The following is a 20,621-nucleotide window of genomic DNA, read 5'->3' as shown; positions in this document are numbered from 1 at the left end:
GTTAATTGCCTCATTATATTTAAAGATCAAATATTTGAATCTAAAAATGCCACTAATAGTTATTTAAACGAATTATTAAAAGGAAACTATCACAAATTAATACTACCTACTTACCATAATCTAGTTTCTTCAGATAACAAAAGAATTACTCCGATAAAATAAAAACATATTTAACCTAACTTTCTTATTAGGTGAAGTTTATTTAAAACTAACACCAACAAACTTTTAGAGAAGTGAGTGGTGCCTTTGGCAATAAGGCTGCTAGCTTACATCATATGCGATTCTAAAATTTAAAGTATGTGAATTATCATGGAATGTTGATTCCCAGCTCAAACACGCTGATCTTATATTTTGGAATGTTGCCACCATGAATCAAGATATGTTAAGCCTTGTTTTGAAAATCCTAGGTTTTGAGTTTGTGAAGAAGCTCAATCAATCTTGTGGTAAGCCTGTTCCACATTTTTTTAGTTGGTTTCTTGTATTATTTGTTTATTTGTTTAATTATTTATTTATTTGGTTTCATGACATTTATTTTCAAAGGCCCAAGACCAATAATCAAAGTCCTCGACTTACCAAAAATTAGATGCCTCTGATCAAGAGGCTCAATCAAATGCAAAAAATCAGATGCCCAATACATACTATAAAACCCTTGAGGCCCAATCAAACCTAGAAATCAGATGTCCCAATACAAACTATAAAACCCTAAAACTTAAACACCACCTCTGGAAAATACTAAAAATGCAGCTCCAGCACCAAATTCGAAATCTGCTCTTTGGTAGATTCGTTTACACGTTGTACGGGGTGTAATCTCACTTCTTACTTCTCCACGGATCAATCCATCGACTTCCAAAAGTTGTGTATTCATTTTGGAGACTTGCCTAGTTTTCGTAACACCCTAAATTTATTATTGGCATTTAAATAATCTCGTTCTTCTAGTAATTGATTTTTATTATTTTTCTTGAGTTTAAAATTTTAGTTTTTGTTTGAAAAAAATAAAAATTTAGACTTGTCATATTTTTTGGATCTTAAAGCCCATTTTGTTAGATCCATTTAATAAAAAGGGGTACTAGCTTTCTATATCAAAGGGAAAAGACTTTCTTTCACCCTTTATAAGACTCCCCTCTTGTTCTTCTCCTAACCCCCATTAGAGACCTCAATCCACATAATTTACTCTCCAAATATCATCAATATATTTCTAGTTTTCATGCTTTGAATATATTTTGGAATGTTGCCACCAAGAATCCAGATAGGTTAAGCCTTGTTTCGAAAATCCTAGGTTTTGGGTTTATGAAGAAGCTCAATCAATCTTGTAGTAAGCGTGTTATTCCACATTTTTTTTGGGTGAAATATTCAAGTTCTTGTTAGAGTTTTTGAAACCCTGAAGTAAGACAATTTAATCCCGTTTTTGGAGCTGGCAGTAGTTAGTATTTTGATCATAATAGAATGCTTTAATTGCAAAAAATCAAAGCTTTATTGTCTTAGAAGATGAATAAGCATAAACTAATTAGAGTTAGAAAAGATTTACTAGCACAAAAACTCAGATCTAGCATCATAGACTTTAATAACTTTAGAAGATTGAATTTAGTATACCTCAGATCTAGGATAATCGCTAACAAAAAAGGGGTTATAAAAGAATGAAAAAGAAAAAACATGAATTGATGCATCAAAAAAAAAAAAAAAAAATGAGCGCAGCAGGGAGGAGCAACCCCTGTGATAGAAAATAAATTATATTTGTTTGAAGTCAATTATATGATAAATTATATTTGTTTGAAGTCAATTATATGCTTTGAGAAATTTGCATGGGCTGATTAAGAATAGAAATAGGGATTTTCTGGAAAAAATATAGAAACTTAAAACAAAAGAGAATTACTTAAGTCGAGTTACATTATTTTTAAAAAAAAAAAAAAAAAAAAAAAGTGGGCAAAGCCCATCATTGTTGTGACTATGCAAATAAGAAGTAATGGAAGCTAGGAGTTTGTGTAAAAGTAAGTAAAACAAAATCCTCTGCGACTTTTCTTTGACTTTGTAGGTTTAGCAGCGCAAGGCTTATCGACTAAATAACTTTTGTTAATTTGTCGTGAATAATAGTATTGAAAAGTGAATAAAAATTACTTTTATAATCTTAATAAAATTAGTGTCCTAAAGCAAATTTTAATCTGAGGCCTTAAGTATGTACACACAAACAATTTAATGTTTTATTTTTTCATACTTGTTGTTTTATAGTCTAGTATTCTTAAAAAATATAACTTCTTTTACTTCACATAGTATTATTATTATTATTATTATTATTATTATTATTATTATTATTATAGCAAGGATTAATAAATTAATAAGATGTTAGTCACGTGTTTTCAATACATTACCTTGGATATTATAGTATAAAATTCATTTAATAATAAGAAGATTTGAGTAGTTTAGTTCAGAATTTTAAAATATTTTTGGTAAAAAGTTGATAATTTTTTTTTTTTTAATCTTCAATAGTCTAAGAGAAAATAAAATCACAAAATCCACCAAGTTTTAAATTTGTTCTTCTTTTGACTTGGGAGTTTGCAAATATTAACCCTCCCACACCCTGCATACACTGACGTACACATATATTATATGTGCATTTTTCACAATGAAAGCCAATAATTTATAGGCAAAAACTTCAGTTTTCATATTTAAAAATCGTTCACAATTTTCAGAAGAAAATGCAAAAAAAAAAAAAAAAAACAACAACAACAACAACAACAAGAAAATCGAATTAGAGAGCAATGGTTGTCCATCATTGGAAAGACAAATCTACACACATATACAACACCTCTCGTTTGAAACTCTTAAATAGGAAATAGACACAAATCACTTGACAAAATTCTACTAAAAAACACCATATTCTTTGTTCGTCTTATTCCTTTTCCGAAAGAGAATACTCTTTCACTGCCTTTTTAGGTGTCCTTGTGCCTTTATTTCAATTCATTTTTTAACGGGTATTAGAAATAAAGCATTCATAAATCTACAAAAAAACATTCAAAAAAGCGAAGGGAAATTCGTTAGAGGGTGACAGAAAGAACAAACTTAAGACAATATAAATATTGAAATCCAAAATTGCAAAATCAAATGAACTATACTGTTAGTGTAAGCTAATGATATTCCAACATAGTAAGTATTTTTGCAACTGAGTAGACCATGAAAGTAAGCAAGGTTATAAGTGATTAGTTGATTTTGCAAGAAATTAGCCACCATTTCTTATTGTCATCAATAACTCCTCTTCCTTCAACGTTCAAGTCTTGAATACCATCAAACATAATTTAATATATGTTTTTTTAGTTTCTTGTCCGGCGTTTGGTATTCACATTGGGCCACCGATTAATTCGAATTCGCAATGTAAGAATCCAAAAATCTAGACCCATTTAAAGGGGAAGCACTCCCTAATACAATTTTTTTCATATTTAGAGTTCGAATCCGAGACTTCTAGTTAAGGGTGAAAGATGTCTATCCATCTCATCCCAACCTTCGTTGGTTAATCCTTTCTATCTAACTATAGTCAAAAGTATCATCAAATGCTTTTAAGAATCCAAAAGTCTGCATAATGATTTTAAAAAAGAAAAATGGACCAATTAACAAATTAAATCTCTGTGATAAAGCCTATTTTTCTTTTTCTGGAAGTGTAAATAGGAGTAATAATTAATCAATGTGATTTGCATTGAAATATATAGAAGATTTACATTCTTTGAAAAATAAAATAAAATAATTACATTCTTTCTACCAATTCAAAAGTCCAGAAGAATTTATGGCAAGAAAGAAAATATATTTTCGTATTTCTATTGAAACAAAAGCTAGTGAATTGTCAATTTCTTCATTTCATTTGGCTTATTTTCTCTGAATAAATCATTTGTAATTCCTCGAAAAATTGGATTAAATAGATAACCACCACCATCATTAAACAATAAATACATAGAACAGATTGAATTATTCTATTTGACAAGATCTCAAATGAAAGTAGTTCAAGACAAGCTATGTTGGCCTCATTATATTTTGAAAGATCAAATATTTGATCCTTAAAAATTGTCATTAATAGTTATTTAAATGAATTACTAAAATGAAACTATCACAAATTAACACTACTACTTACCGTAATATTGTTTCTTCAAGTAACAAAAAATTACTCCGATCACATAAAAACATATCTAACCAAACATTCTTATTAGGTAAAGTTTATTTAAAACTAAGACATACAAACTTTTAGATAAGCGAGTGGTGCCTTTGGCCAGTGGTGTACCCAGAATTTTTTGTAAGGGTGTCAACATTTAAAGAAGAGAATAGATGAACAAATTAGAGGGAAGAATGATCGTTAGAGTTTTAATGTCAAAGACAATTACGCAAAAGTTAAACTTGGTTGATCGGTTTATTTGATCCTTAGGGCTAGGAGTATGATTTTGGGGGTTTGAGATATACTAAGAGCTTGCTATATTTTAACAATACAAAAAGTTTTTTTTTTTTAAAAAAGAAGCTAATTCCCTACTTCGAGATTCGAATTCTGGGTGATCTCTACATTAGAGCTTAATTAAAATTTCCTACAAAGCAGTGTTCGGACGACACCCCTTGCTAAAGCTGCTAGCTTACATCATAGGTAATTATAAATTTTAAGGTAATTGAATTTATCACGGATACAACAAATTATATGTGTTCCTATTTTCACACACATATACGTACATTTAAAAAAAAAAAAAAAAAAAAAAAAAAAAATTAACGAATTTAGTTTTATATAGAGAAAATTAGATCTAGAGGTCCACCTCATTTTAATTCTTAGCTAGAGACACAAGATTCAGTTTTAACTAGACTTTTCCACTATTAAAGGTCGTGATGGTAGTAAGCGTATAATGTATCATTCTACTTTTAATCAAAGATTTCCGATTTGAGCTCTAAAATAAAGTTGTTTGAAAGGGAATGCTTTATTCCTCAAAGTAAAACTTTCCGGCATAAATACATATTTATCAGAAATTATATAATTTGGTGTAAATATCGTATACTGGTAAGATTTTACCTTCCGAAATTGTTCCAAAATTTAGTATAATTGCAAATTCAATTCACCTTTTCAGCAATTTCCAACTATAGATATAGGGATCACGAAATTGAACCACTCATATTGAACTCCCATATTCAAACGAGCAAAAAGCCTTCAATTTACATTGTCCACTATAACATTACACATAAATCAACTTATTCCACACATCTATAGAAATCAAACCAAACTTGAAGGTGCTAGACTCTGAATCCAAAATAAAAAAAATAAAAAAATGTGTACCCCTTTAGATGCACAAAACATAGATCTTTCAGTAGACAACCTTAATACAGAACGAATGAAAAATCAAAAGTAGACCATTACAAAAACGGTAAAAATTCAATAAATCCCATAATACCTGAACTATTCCTTAAAACAAAAGATAGAAATAGCAAACATAAGAAGAAGCAGCTACTAGTAACAGTGATGGAGATAGAATATTTCACCAAGAAAAATGCAACATCTACTATATATACATAAACAAAAAATTTGCCTTTGTATGTATATATAGTGTGACTTTTCTGGTTCGGATAAATCTCCTTCCACCACCCTGGCTGCTAGCCAAAGCGAATACGAATGCGAAAGGCTAAAATGAGGATGGTAAAAAAGACGAAAAAAAGTAGGGTGTGAAGGAGAATCGCTTTGCCATTAGTACTGAAGCTGCTGAATTCAACGTGGCGTTGATTTCCCGGCAGCTGAAATAGGAGTCCAGGCGAAAGAAGTACGAACAGAATATAACCTATGATAATTGGTGCCCAATCTAACATTTTTCTTTATCAATATAATATCCTTCTTCTCCTTTTGTCAATTTGAGGCTCAATTTGATGTTGCAGAGAAATGTAAAGAAGATTGCACAGTATTGTTTCAATTGAACATTTGTCCAGAATTTATGGTCATGGAAATTAATTCCATGCTTGTTCCTCAAGAGAAGTAGCTACGGCGTGCCTAAGCCTTGGGATGGAGGGCAAAGCATCTTCCTTTGTGATCCTTCTTTACGGCGGATGCATACTAGAAGTCACAGGTTTGGTCGAATTCAGTAATTTTGACTCAAATCTTTTATATATGTATTAAGAGATTTATTAAACAAGTACAAATATTAATCTCGAACCCAATAGTTAACTCAAATAATTAATGACAATGAGTTCAGTAATATCCCGAACTCATAAAATTCAAATCACGCATTCCCATCTAGTAAATTTATTTATAATTGTCGCGCACAAGATGAATAAAATATTTGAGTTACATTATAGTTGTTAAAATTTCACCTTACATTATGTAAGTGTGGGGTTGAAAGAAATCAACTAAGAGTTGCTTTACCTTCTATTAACTGACATTAGGGGTGTACAAAGTAAACCGACAAACCGCACCAAACCGATAAACCGAGTCAAACCGAGAAAAAAACCCGACTAGTGGTTTGGTTTGACTTGGTTTGGTGTTGGAAAAAAAAACCCCGACCATAATTGGTTTGGTTTGGTTTTAACTAAAAAAAGTCAAACCGAACCAAACCAACCCGACATTACATGTATTCAATTTTTAAAATATTTTATACATAAAAATATTTATTTGTAAAGTAATTTATAAATATTTCTTAAATTTTTTCATAATTTTTTATCTATTATCATATTATTCAAGCTTGAACTTAGAATTTTGAATATCAATAAGTTTTATATCCTATGGATGTTAGTAACTCAAATAAAGTCCAAACCAAAACCAACTCAACACTAATCCTAACAAAAGAAATTCTATTTACCACTAGAAATGACAATAATGTTGGATATCTATTCTTTAGTTTTGCATAATTGATTTAGAAAGTAAAAATACATAACTTAAGTTTTTTTTCTTTGTCATATAATTAATACTTATTTTAGCATGACTTAGTATTTTTAGATTATGGTCATTTTCTTTTATGGCTTTGTTAATTAGCAATATTTATTTTAACCGATTATATTAGCTTTTGTTGAATATTTTAATACAATGTCATCACTCTTCTCACATTTTGTGTTATTTTCTTAAGAAATACCTTAATTATATAATTGTATCTTACTAGGATTAAAGAAATATTTAAAGTAAAAGTTATATGTTTTGTATCAAGACTATTCCGTAAAAAACCTGAAAAATCCGAGAAAACCGAACAACCCGAGATTGAAAAACCCGAATTTTATTGGTTTGGTTTGGTGTTTAAAAAATCCGAACCAATCCGGTCCATGTACACCCCTAACTGACATACCTCAAGTTTTATATCATTATAACAGGGAACTGGAAATGATAATTACTAAGCTATTTAGATAGATAAGTTAAATTAATATCTTTAATTTTTATTTCAATAAAATATTACTATCATATCAAATAAAATATAAAGAGCATAACATACTAGAAAATACTTCCTCCCGCTTATTTGTTTGACACTCTTAAATCGGGTCATTCCAATAATTTGAAATCTTTTCAATTTAGATACTTCTAAAACTAATTTTTTTTTCCTTTCTATTAAATTAATGAGATACTCTTGCAGTGGTTGGGATGATTTGCCCGAAAATTGTATAAATTGTCTAAGAAGAATGCTTCAATTTGTCAATTGGAAAGAGTGGCATGGAGGGCAGCCTGAAAAGAGAACTTATTCGAGGGTCATCACGTTGTTTGTTTTGTTCTCTTCTTCTTCATTTGTTTTTCTTTTCAAGTGGCCCCTCTGGCTTCTTATAACTACAAACTCTGCCTCTAAGCTCGGGAATCACGCTTTCCGCACCATGGATTATCGTTTTGTACATGAATGATTACCTACGTAAGTCACATTCTATGATTGAGTTTTATAAAATTGATTTGTAGAACGCGATCTTTTCTAATCATCTAATGTCATCACCTAGATGCTCTTTACCTCGGTTTTTATTGGACGCATGTAAGTTACAATCATTCCTATAAAAATAACATATCGGTAGATTTTCTTAGCCAAAAATGCATATTTGGGGCGTTTTTTTTTTTTTTTTTTGGGGTGGGGGGGTGGGGTGGGGAGGAGGGATTCTCTAATTATAGTGTGACTTTGTGTTACTAATGTAGGTGTAGTTGAGGCCTCTAACTTGACCTGATACAATAACGGATAAGGGAAAACGAGAAATTAAGAAGATAAATAAAAGAGAAGAAAGGATAGACAGACTGACACAAAAATAGACGACAGCAAACTTGCGTTCTTCAATAACCAACACCTTCTAATTACGCTCTAGATAAAGACGAATCTCTTAGGATGACCTCAAGGGAATTGAATTCCCAAGCACCCAATTCTTTCACAAACAATAATCAACAAGAGCCTACCAAAGGCCTCTCACAAGTTTCTCTCTCTAGAGATAACCTTAAAACACTCAAATATTCATCAATTCATAAAAAAAAAAAGAAAAATAAAATTATAACTTTGAAAAATAGTTCATCCATACTTTCGTTATATTTTAAGCCACTAATTATCTGCTTATACTATGGGGTCAATTATACCCTTCGTGTAACTATTGTCACGTGGCATCATCCTATTCTTCAAAATTATTTTACCCTCAAATAATTTTTTACCCACTAATACGAAATTATTTTTTTTTTTCAAACAAACTAATACAAAATTATTTTTTTTTTTTTTGGCCGGAAAAATTATCCATATTATTTTTTCCGACATTTTTTTTTTTTTTGGGCCTGACGAGTTATTTTAGTGGGTAAAAAAATTATTTGAGGGTAAAATAATTTTCAAGGTCGGGATGACGCCATCGTGGCAATAAGCCATACGTGGAAGTGGATAATTGATCCCATAGATAATCAGTAAGTGATAATTGGCCCAAAGATAACGAAGCATTTAATGAACTATTTTTTAAAGTTGAAGGGTAATTTTTGCCTACTAATGAAATAAAAGACCTACTATTTATACTAGGAAACTAATGAAGACAACTATGCTTATTACATAACTACCCTTAACGGTAGCGCTGTTTGACCAATCTTTCTTGGGAAAAGATGAAAGTCTTGAATTTATAAAGTAGCCTCTTTTTGCAATCATAGCCATCCTTTACTCATTTGGCCACTTCAATACTCATTCATCTCCAATCCGTCCTCCGATGCTATCATCTACACTTGGAAGCCCCGAAACGATTCTCTAAATGTCCTTGAGGCAACTCGGCTTGTATCATGACCTAAAGTAGCTATGGAAGGAAATCATTGAGTGCTCAATAAATCAATACAAATAGCAAGTTACTTTTTCTCAAACTAGAAAAGCCTCCCTTACATTATAAAGAATCTGTGTGGAAGAAAAAGCAAAGTTGTCTTACGTAGGAAGAATAAGTCTAAAGGAGGCTAATTGGTGAGTGAGAGAAAGAATTGATTCGCTAGTAGCTTCTTATTAAATTTAGGTCTTGGTAGTGCAAAAGAGGGCGAGAGATTTGCAATACAAAATTTTACATAGGCCTATGGTTTCCAGTAAATCATTTTATGTAAATTTAGTTATTGTTTACATAATTAACAAATGAGAAAAAATTTCATAAAACAAAATCTTTCTATGGGATTGCGTGTATTTTATATTTAGTTAGCTGCTACCAATTGTACGTCTGGTCCTCCCTACCACGGAATAGTGCACCCTACACGCCTTCAGCAACATCGTTTGAGATAATCAACATCTTATTGGACAATAATTGTTACAACTGCAAAGGTGGCTCAGTTGGTTGAGCATGGGCTTTCAATGGAGGTTTCGTGTTCGAAACCCCCTTCCTACAACAAGAAAAGATTTACTTTACGGGTCGAAATCATTCGACGAGCTGCACTTAGTGCGTTATCTCTTTTGTGTGATTTCCGAAGGATTCTTTTGTGTGATTCCCGAAGGATAGCAACTGCGGATTTCCCATGTCATCAAAAAAAAAAAATTGCTACTTTCTCTGTTTAAAAAAGAATGAAGAGATTCAAGTATTAAATTTTCTAATTTCCTCCTTCTCAACTTTTTAACATAACAAATTGATATTAGAAAGTCCATAAAGACTACAAATTTTAGTTCTATTTTTATTATTAACATTATACAAAATAATTGGAATTAATGAAAAATTTATTTGACTCTGTAAATAAAATACTCCTACTAGTGTTTTACAAAATGAAATTGGGAGAATATTACATTAAATACGAAAGAGGAATAAAAAGGAAAGTTAAGGACTCCAAGAAGAAGCAGTAAAATCCAAAAATTGAATTTCACTGTCTGTATTCAACTCCTAATCTGCTCCAGTGAAATTGGAATCCTAGTCATTGGTTGACGTGGAACAATCTTATTGGCCAAGGCCCTACCAGATCACGGCGTTTTCTAACAGATTATTCAATTCAATTTCTCAGCTCAAACAGGCTAATCCTCTCCCATTACGTAGGGTTTCCCTCCATCTCCTCGCCGCTATTCGCCGGAAAATCCACCGTAGTTGACTCCAGAGTTCTATCAATTTCGTTCATTATTTGGCTCCATTTTTTCTGCCGAGTTGCCATTATCTGACCGTTGATAATTTATCCATTACGTGATTATTTGTTCTTCAATTTAAAATCTCAATTTTAAGTTTTTTTATTTGGATAATTTGATGCCGACAAGTCAAGGAGGAGGATCATCATCGAGGAGAAGCATATCGTTGACGAGCTCTAAGAAGAAAGAAAATGTAGGAGGACAACCTGATTCTGCTCACCGCAAGTCTATTTCCGTATCTCGTTCCATGTACGCGCTTAATTCTCTTATTGAACTAACGCTAATTTGGATATTACTCCCTTCGTTCATTTTTACTTGTCCAATATACTAAAGGTGGATTCCAGTTTTACTTGTCCAGTTTGGAAAATCAAGATATAATTTATCATTTCATACCTGTTTTACCCTTATTATTGATTATTGGGTTGGAAACTTCAATGAATTGTTAGTGGCTGCACACCTGTTAAAGTATGTGCGATTGATTTCAAGTAATAATTAGGGGTGATATAGTAAAATTGTCATTTGCATCTAATGGTGTGGCCTAGTGGTCAATGAAGTGAGTTGAGCGCCATGAGGTGTCAAGTTCAAATCCTGGCAGAGACAAAACAGTGGGTGATTTCTTTTCATATTTTCTAGCCTTGGTGGACAGAGTTATCTGGTACCTGTTGCTTGTTGGTGGGAGGTGGTAGGTATCCTGTGGAATTAGTCGAGGTGCGCGCAAGCTGGCACAGACACCACGGTTATCAACCAAAAAAAGAGTAAAAATGTCATTTTATATATTGCTCTTTAAGGCGTGTGCCATCAAACATGGACAAGTAAAAATGAATGAAGGGAGTGTAAGTTCTGTTTCTAGAAACTCTAAAGCAGAGGTTTCTATAGAGTTAGGAGTATCTTAAGCTCTGTTTCGTTAGGTAGGATTGAACTCAAAACACGGTTTCTATAGAGTTAGGAGTATCTTAAGCTCTGTTTCGTCAGGTAGGATTGAACTCAAAACACTCTTTTTAGTTGTGAATTATATTGGTTCCAATCACCCAAGTTCATAGTGATATGGATGCCTTTTCATTTAGGTACATCGTTGGACTTTGTGCTTGTGAATTTGGCGGAGCTGGAGGTGTCAAACATTTGTGGCCATCACATATAATAGTGTTGGAATTTGTTTTGCTACTGGTGTAAAATGATTACAATGTGAAATTATACGTTATTTGATGCTTCCACTGCTTTTTTGGTTCCCCAACTTGAACATTGGAGATGGATATGAGCTCGGGTTGGGGCTTATTTATATCTGGATGAGGGAAAATAAAAGAGTTTATACTGTATACTTCATTTGGCGATGTGGAGAAAAGGTTTCATAATTGGAACCTCAGCTCAATGATTGTTATTCTTACTGTGGTGCCGAAGTCTTATCTGAAGTTGAAAACTGCATGATGAAAGTGCTTAATTGCATGCTGCAAACATCTATGCAAACATCTATAGATGACTTGCAGCTAACAAATGATACGTTGGAGGTCATTCTCCTTGGTTATTTATCTTAATTCACCTATATATAGCTTTTCTAATAACCACAGACAAGCTTGTTGGCTATACACCCATGTCCAATACTCAAATGCTTCCGTCATTCACTTTTAGTGGTTGGCTACAGTGCAGGCTTTCTTGAGGTTCTTGTTTGTTCAGTTTTTTTGTTTGAATTCCCTCCCCCTTTAGGTTGGCTGGGTTTTTTTCGGTCTCTGATGGAACTTCTGGAGATTGAACAGCAATTTACTGCTTTTGTTGTTTGTAATGTTCTTGACACATGCCGTGAAATTTGGTTTAGTAACAAAGCATAGCTAAGAGATTCTTTTGCTACTGAGGATAACTAATTAAAAAACTTGTTCAGGTTTCGAGTTGGGATCATAAATAGTCACTCTGACTTGAAATCATCATCATTTATTTATGCTTATTTTGAGTTTTGATAGTTTTTTCTCACACATTTGTAACAGCGGACTGACTGGAGAGCGCACAGTGAAGAGATTGCGGCTGTCAAAAGCCCTAACAGTACCTGATACTACAAGTATTTATGAAGCTTGCCGCAGGATGGCTGCTCGCAGACTTGATGCTTTGTTGTTGACTGATTCAAATGCGTTGCTGTGTGGTATCCTGACAGATAAGGTTTGGCTTGAATCGTGCAAAAATGCTGTAAAATTTTTAGTAAATAGAAGTCTGTAAAGCTGCCTATTTCGCTGATGCTTTTCCTTTACCCACTAAGGTGATATCATTCACTAATTTCTTCATGCATCCTTTTCTTTTATTTCCTTTGGGCAAATTGAAGGATATAGCAACAAGGGTTATTGCTTCAGAAGTTAATATACAGGAAACACCAGTTTCAAAGATTATGACGAAAAATCCCGTTTTTGTGCTTTCTGACACACTTGCTGTGGAAGCTCTGCAGAAAATGGTTCTAGGTTGGTTTATCTGAAATACCTCAAGCTTTTAACTTTTTTGAACGCCTTTGCAACATCTTATGTTTGTCTTGACAACAGGAAAATTTAGACATTTGCCAGTTGTAGAAAAAGGAGAGGTCATTGCTTTGCTTGATATAGCAAAATGCCTTTATGATGCGATTGCTCGCCTTGAAAGGGCAGCTGAGAAAGGAAAGGCCATTGCAGCTGCTGTTGAAGGAGTTGAAAAACACTGGGGGACATCTGGTTCTGGTTAGTTTAGAAATCTATGCTGTTACGATTGCATTGGTATAGTGTAGGAGTGTCTCTCTACTGATTGTGTTTGTCAAGTTCATGTGATTGGATGATGTTTTTGATTGGTCTTGAAGTACATATATTAATCTTCCCATATTTTTTGTTTTTAGCAAGTTCCAATACATTTATAGAAGCACTTCGAGAGAAAATGTTCAGGCCTTCACTGTCTACCATCATTTCGGAAAATTCAAAGTAGGTAATACCTTCATTTTAGAATAGTTTAACCTTCTTAGAAATCTGCAGGCGAGTCACTATCTGTTGTGGATGTCTCGTTTTTCTAGGGTTGTTACTGTTGAGCCAAATGATACTGTTTTAGCCACAGCCAAAAAGATGCTCGAATGTCGAACAAGCTCTGCAATCGTAACAGTTGACAACAAACCAAGAGGGATTTTAACGTTAGTAGTTTTCCCCTTGTATCCACATGTTTACATTTATCAATTCTGAGCTATAGTGTAACGGCATATTCATCATCTCATGAAAAGATTGGCATGGACTCTGCAGTTCAAAAGACTTATTGATGCGAGTCATAGCACAAGATCTTTCCCCTGAGTCCACTCTCGTCGAGAGGGTAATCTCTCTCTCTCTCTCTCTGTTAGTAACTGAGGGGATATCTTTTTTTTTTTTTTTTTTTTTTTGGGGTGGGGGGGGGGGATAGCTCTCTCTTTATTATCAAAGTAAATGTTTAAAAGCTACTAATTCTTTCAATTATTGGAACTTAGAGTTTTTCATTCTTTATTGTTTCCCTTCCTTTCTTGAGATTTGAAAGACATGTTATCTGATCTCTAATAACTTTCATTTTGTTTTGCATCTAACACACAGGTAATGACCCCCAATCCAGAATGTGCTTCAATAGATATGCCTATTGTTGATGCTTTACATACAATGCATGACGGGAAATTTTTACACCTTCCTGTTGTTGATAAAGGTTTCATTCACCTCCAGTTACACTTTGAGTCCTGTTATCTTCTTTTTCCAGCTTTCTTTAAATTTGTACTTCTTCTTTGTGGCAGAGGGAACTGTTGTTTCTGTTCTTGATGTGCTTCATATCACTCATGCAGCTGTAGCCACGGTAAGGCAGTGCACATGAACATGTCAATTTTTCCCTTCTCAACTCATCATAAGCAACTGTTATCTTTTGGGCTATCATTTTGGTGGTCAAATCACCTTCTGAATAAGGCCTTGTATGTAATTACCTCATTCAAGTCTTGAATACTTTGATGAGTTTGCCATGTATCCATGTATATTCAAAGACATATAAACTCTTGTTTGGATCTTTCAGTTGAAATCCTGCTGACCACTTTGTTAACACTGACTCGTTACGGAAAGTAAAACATGTTGTCGATTTACCTATGTAAAAGAAATTCCAACTTTGTTGAATGTGTGAACAGAACACTGAAGGAGGTTTATTTATATTTTGTTGCATTTTAGAATTAACTTTGGGCGCAATCTGCTCGATGATGATTCAAAGATTCTTGCATTTGATTATGACCTCCACTCCTAGTATTAAGATTCAACTTTTTTCTTAATTTTGGATCAGTGAATATTTGAACCAGTCCTTTTTGCGTAGTGGCTGCTGTTTGTGCTTTCTTACAAGGTGTTTCCTGGGAAGTATGTTTGTGTTCCTGAGTCTTTGTATATCATATTGACATTTAAATATCAAATGGTTAATTTGTAAGTTTTATCATATTCGCTTTGAGTTGGAAGCTGCTCAATTTATTTACATATGTGATTTTTTGACAACTCTTCTTGTTTCATTAATTGATTAGAAACTTCTTGTTTCAACTATTAATATCATGTCAAGTTCAAGCTATTCTAGGATGTCATTATTGTTAAAAGTAGCAAACAATCTTATGGAATGTTGAAAATTTTGTTGCATAATATTTTAATCTGAGTTTCTATATTTAATTTGTTAAGTCCTCTTTTTCCCTAAAGATTGTGGAAATTTATTAACTGTTACTCACTAACCAGGTGGGAAATACTGCTGGAGTAAATAATGAAGCTGCAAACTCTATGATGCAAAGATTTTGGGATTCAGCTATGGCTTTGACTCCGGATGATGACGATGAGACGCGGAGGTTAAGGCCTTAATCTCCTATCTGTGAACTCATATTTTCTTTTCCTTTTGTTGTATTATCTCTCACATTTTTTATTTGACATTTCAGTGAAAATTCCTTGAAATTGGCTTCTGAAGGGACAGAAACAGGAAGATCTATTCCCTATCCTTCATCTAGCCAGCCAAATAGTTTTTCATTCAAAATTGAAGACAAAAAGGGGAGGATGCACAGATTCAACTGTGGTATGTTTAAATAATACAGTATGTTTTTAGTTAACAAAAAAAAAATTAGGCACTTGTTAATGTTATCATATATGATCTTGTGTATCTTATTATGTACACCTAAGGAATAGCCTTTTATCCCTTATTTTGTTTTGTCCATGAGGTCCCTGTAGGTATAATTGGGTGTTCATAGAAAATCAGATCTTTTTGTAAGATTTTCTACTTTTTGGTATACTTCTTGTATGCGGGTGTTCTATACTCTTTGTGGAAGATCTTATAACTTGATTTAATAATCCTATATGACCTTGTGTATCGTGTAGACTTGTACCTGGAATTCCTGTTTCATTGGCCCATTTGTTTCTATATGCATTCAGGATGCCGAATCATGCAGTGCCGTTGATATGTGTGAACAAAACAAAAAATGTGCACCTCTATTTTCACTCTTTCAGGCATCTTGAGACTTGCCTTCCAAACTGTCATACTTCTCCCTGGGCTCCTGACTCCTATCAAATTTATGGAACTTCAGTCCTTTCAACTGTTTCCATATCACTTTGTGTTTTTCTTTTGTTCTTTGTGTTGGTGTTCTTGAATTTCCCTATCAGACATTGTATATTCAGCAGTATCTGTGGCTTGCTCATTTTTATTATTATTAGAGAGACATAGAACTCTGTGGTTTACCCATTATTTGAAAAAATTTACACTTGTTTGTTTATTTTGTCTCTTGAAACCAACTCTAGGAAATTGATATGATGTCTGTGCTTTGTTCTCCTTCATAATTCAACAATTTTGATAATTTTGACTCAGACGATGGCCCTATTATTTTTGTACTTCAGATATTCGGAACATGACAGATCTAATTGCTGCAATAATTCAAAGAGTGGGGGATGACATTGACCGAAACAATCTTCCTCAGATTCTGGTTGGAATGCACTAATTTTGCCTCGTACATTTGAATGATTCTCCTCCCCTTGGTTTTCCCTGTTTGAGCAAGTTGACTATTATATTCAAGAACAATTACTCTCTTGCAGTACGAAGATGAAGATCATGACAAAGTTGTACTGGCATCAGATAGTGATCTTACAGCAGCTATTGACCATGCAAGATCTGCAGGTTGGAAGGTATGATTAGCTTTCCTCTGGCCGTGGGTTTTGACGCATGATTTAGTTAATGTGAATGAACGTAAACCCTAGTAACAGGAAGGAAGATTTACTTATGCTTAGTTATTAATTTTGTGTGTCTCTTTTCTTGATTGCGAAATAAGGACTGATGACAAAAATCAACCTGAACAGGGGCTAAAATTGCATTTAGACTATTCAGGATCAACCGGCGGTAGTTTGGATTATGCTCATACTGAATCTGCTTGGGCCTCAGCCTACAGTACTGTAGCAGCTGGTGCTGCATTAGTTGCCGGTTTAGGCGTATTAGCATTCTTAAGGAGATCCGGTAACTAATTGCTTGAAAGAAGGTTACAACTTGATAGACTGAAGAATGGGAGTAGCACATCAATACATGTGAGGCTCAATCAGTGGATTGGATTTCAATTGAATATTGCTGATATAGAATTGGATGATAGCTCTATATTGGAACAGTTTTACTTTTTCCTTTTGCCTGCTATCCAGATTTGCAGGTTTTGGTTTATAATGATTTAAATTACGCCAAATAATTCCCTTACCTTGAAGTTGTCTTCAAAAGTTGACTGGCAACAGTATGCAAATTTTGTTGCCAAGATGTCAGGAATTTAATTGTCATACGGGGGCTGTGTTACTGATAGTTATTACCAAAAGAAAGAGAAAGGAAAAAAGAAACATGTGGAATGCACTTCTCCTTCCTACTCAGTATCTCTCCGAACACATTTCCAACTAACCACAAGGCAAGACCCTTTAATAACTGTGTTCCATCCTTCTCAAGTGGTGGGTTTGAGAAGGTCCTTTTACATCATTTGCACAAGAAGATGAACAACTGCGCTAGATAACTATTGCTGTAATGTTATTCTGAAAAAATCAAGCCAAGCTAAGCTATTGAAGTTAGTGTGTAACATTTGCCAAATTTTTTTTTTTGGGTGCTATTATAGTTTGCAATGGTTTAAGGCTGTGGTTTCTGTTCAGACGGGATCTAGGATTACAAGCAAATGGCTCTTAATACCATGTACAGCATAGACTTTTAGTTGAGTATGCATATTCACAACGTTTCGGATAGCAATTACAGTCAAGTCGTGTCCGTTAAAAGGCTGTGACCACCCCTGACTCTTGTTATTCTTCGTTGTCATTCAGTGGGATATTGTAACAATTCTAATCTCATTATCTCAAGGATCATTTCATAAACAAAAGAGTATTCCATTGATTTCAACTCAAATAAAATTGCAATGACTCTCTAAATGGAGCATGAAACTACAAGAAATTGAATCTAAAGTACATAAGCAAACAAGCAAACCAAAGTCACGGCTGAAGCCCCTAACCAATTCGGATCAGGACTGATGAATTGACATTTGCTTAATGTTTTGGAAGACAGAGGATGCAGCTTCCTGCAGTGAATTTGCGTAGGAGGCTTGTAGCCATGAGAATCGATCAAGTAGAGAATGGAGAGGGAGCAAATAATACAAACAAAGCCCATAGAAAAAGAAAAAGGTAGGAGAAAGGGGAAATTTGCAAAAGCGTCGACAGCAGGGTTCGAACCTGCGCGGGCGAAGCCCAACAGATTTCAAGTCTGTCTCCTTAACCACTCGGACATATCGACTTCACATCTGGAACGTAGTAGCAGAAATCTTTAGACGTTAATGTTTTTAAAATTATGGTTCTGCATAAGTAGAAAGAAATGTTAAATGCATCTGTGTTTACAAATTTTCTTTTCCGGAAAATCCACTCAAAATAGTGGAATACAAACAAGGAAAAAGTGAGTTTTACACAAAATGTATCAAAAAGTAAAATGTTAAAGCTTATCTAAGCATACAGCTTTTATGTGAGATTATTTTTTTGGAATATTAATATTAAAGAAAACATATTTAGAGAAAAACTAAACAAAAACCAAATTCAAAGATAAGGTTAAGACTCGAGATTGAGATTACAACTTATTTAGTATAATACTATAAGTGGATCTAGAAATGGTAGAGTGTACGCAGACCATATCCCTATATAGGGAGGTAGAGAGACTGTTTCCTATAGACACTCGGCTCATGACAAAGCAAAAACAAAACAGGTCAAAAAAGAAAAAAAATAGTAACTACAACAAAATAGCTAAGCAAACAACAAAAGACAGTAGATAATAACAAAATCAAATGATAAGAAATTACATGAGAAATACTACGACTACTATTAAGGAAGGAAAAGCGTGACAACACTTTACTACCTACTACTAACTTTCTACTCTAATATTTGTGATCTGCAACTTCTTATCTAAAGTCATGTCCTCGAAAAGCTGTAATTACATCATTTTTCGTCTAATTATGTCTCCCTAATACAAGCTCGAGATTGGATTCTTGTATATATTTTCCCTTTTACACCAAAGTAATAGGAGTACTAAAGTATCGTATTTAGTATTTCTGCTTTCCTAAAATGTTTGATACTTTTTGTTTTTCAAATTCAAACTAAGTGAACTTAATCAGTTTTTTCAAAATATATTTTTCATCACTTTACGAAGTTCAACTTATTTTAGCTTTTTGTATAGTTTTCCAAAATCTGAATAAATTATTCTAATTCGTCAAGCAAAAATATCTAACAAATTGAAACGACATGACTAGTTGGAGTACTATTTTATTCAAAAGTACCGAGGTTGCTGTCAGTGATGCGTTACTTCAATTTTAAAATTAAAAGTCGTATTAACGTGTCGCCTTCTGATTGGCCAAGATAGTGCATTATGGTCTCTTCGAGCAACGACAACTAAGCAAAAAGACGCGAAGGATAAGCCAATAAACATTAATCGTAGCGTGTGGACCCACAGTGTACCTTTTCGCTTCTCTGAAATTGCAAAGAAGCAGTAGTAGATAGGACATACTATCCTGTAACCTGTAGGCCCAAAAGAAATACTATTACAATGATGCTATCCTATTATAATAATGTTTCACTATAACTGTTAAAGTGCCACAAAAACTTAAAAGGCAAATTTCACAGAGTGGTGATTAGATCAATATTGTTGTATGGAGCGGAGTATTAGTCAGTCAAGGACGCTCATATTCAAAAGATGAAAGTTGAGGAAATAAGAATGTCGTGGCGGATGTGTGGGCATACTAAGAGAGATATGATTAGTACTCATATTCAAAAGATGAAAGTTGAGAAAATAAGAATGTCGTGGCGGATGTGTGGGCATACTAAGAGATATGATTAGTAACGAAGATTCGAGTCAAGGTGAGAGTGGCTTTAGTGGAGGATAAGATGCCAGCAGTGAGACTAAGATAATTTGGACATGTACAGAAGAGATGCACGGATGTTCCGTGGGGAGGTATGAGAGGTTGGTTATATACATTTTCACGAGAGGTAGAGATAGACCGGAGAAGTATTGAAGAGAGGTTATTAGACAGGACATGACGTAGGTCCAGCTTACCGAGGACTTGATCTTAGATAGAACGTTATGGAGGACACAGATTAAGGTGGAAGGTTAATAGGTAGTTGAGCGTGCCCTGTGAATTCATTCTTACTAGTAGTCGAATTCGTCGATTACACTTTCAATTTTATTAGTTTAATAAATAAATCTATATAGTATTGTATCTCATTTCTAGTACAAAGAACCGATCATGCTATAAAAAATAACCTACGCATTATAATTCCTACATAACTTGTCTCTTAACCAAACAACCCCTAATAGATTTCTAATACTAACAACGAAATAAACAGTTCCATTCACATGTTTGCACTTTAAACTTATAGCTCTGCTCCTTTTAAGCATAGCACCCAGAAAAAAAAAATGCAAAAATGGAAATATCAGTAACACCTTTGTGCACACATACTTTTCATATATGATGCTTCTAAGTTATATGAACACAACATTTAAGATGTTCATGCTCCAATGTTTTGTTCTCTCTCTATATATATGACTTTTTTTTTTTTTTTTATTTATAAAACGCAAAACTTGTATATAATATTTTCTAGGTATCTAAGATAGGGTAGAATTTTAAAATTTGAAGTTTCTGAAAGTTGTATGAAAATA

At 33.5% G+C, this 20,621-nt stretch overlaps 1 protein-coding gene and 1 non-coding gene across 2 annotated transcripts; one reads left to right on the top strand and one right to left on the bottom strand.

The window, feature by feature from the left end:
• The first annotated feature begins 10,136 nt into the window (after positions 1-10,136).
• Positions 10,137-17,178, top strand: LOC132052487 (CBS domain-containing protein CBSCBSPB1-like). The gene is made up of 14 exons (XM_059444052.1): positions 10,137-10,733; positions 12,458-12,626; positions 12,787-12,919; positions 12,998-13,168; positions 13,321-13,402; positions 13,492-13,605; positions 13,712-13,778; positions 14,030-14,135; positions 14,221-14,279; positions 15,179-15,285; positions 15,373-15,506; positions 16,319-16,404; positions 16,514-16,603; positions 16,775-17,178. The coding sequence occupies exons 1-14, from the start codon at positions 10,603-10,605 to the stop codon at positions 16,934-16,936; spliced, it is 1,611 nt and encodes a 536-aa protein (XP_059300035.1). The 5' UTR covers positions 10,137-10,602; the 3' UTR covers positions 16,937-17,178.
• A 958-nt stretch (positions 17,179-18,136) lies between these two features.
• Positions 18,137-18,218, bottom strand: TRNAS-UGA (transfer RNA serine (anticodon UGA)). Its single transcript has one exon. It is a non-coding gene; the product is annotated as a tRNA-Ser (tRNA).
• Positions 18,219-20,621: the final 2,403 nt, after the last annotated feature.

The sequence above is a fragment of the Lycium ferocissimum genome, chromosome 4, assembly GCF_029784015.1.
Source record: "Lycium ferocissimum isolate CSIRO_LF1 chromosome 4, AGI_CSIRO_Lferr_CH_V1, whole genome shotgun sequence".
Lineage (NCBI taxonomy): Eukaryota > Viridiplantae > Streptophyta > Magnoliopsida > Solanales > Solanaceae > Lycium > Lycium ferocissimum.
The sequence above is the reverse complement of the archived record's forward strand: the minus strand, read 5'-3'. Positions and strand labels throughout refer to the sequence as shown.

Bases quoted from the DNA above. Each gene is read 5' to 3' on its own strand.
- LOC132052487 (XM_059444052.1), top strand. From the start codon at position 10,603: ATGCCGACAAGTCAAGGAGGAGGATCATCATCGAGGAGAAGCATATCG. The intron at 12,627-12,786 runs GTTTGGCTTGAA...GGCAAATTGAAG, and splicing joins GTGGTATCCTGACAGATAAG to GATATAGCAACAAGGGTTAT. The intron at 14,136-14,220 runs GTTTCATTCACC...TCTTTGTGGCAG, and splicing joins CCTTCCTGTTGTTGATAAAG to AGGGAACTGTTGTTTCTGTT.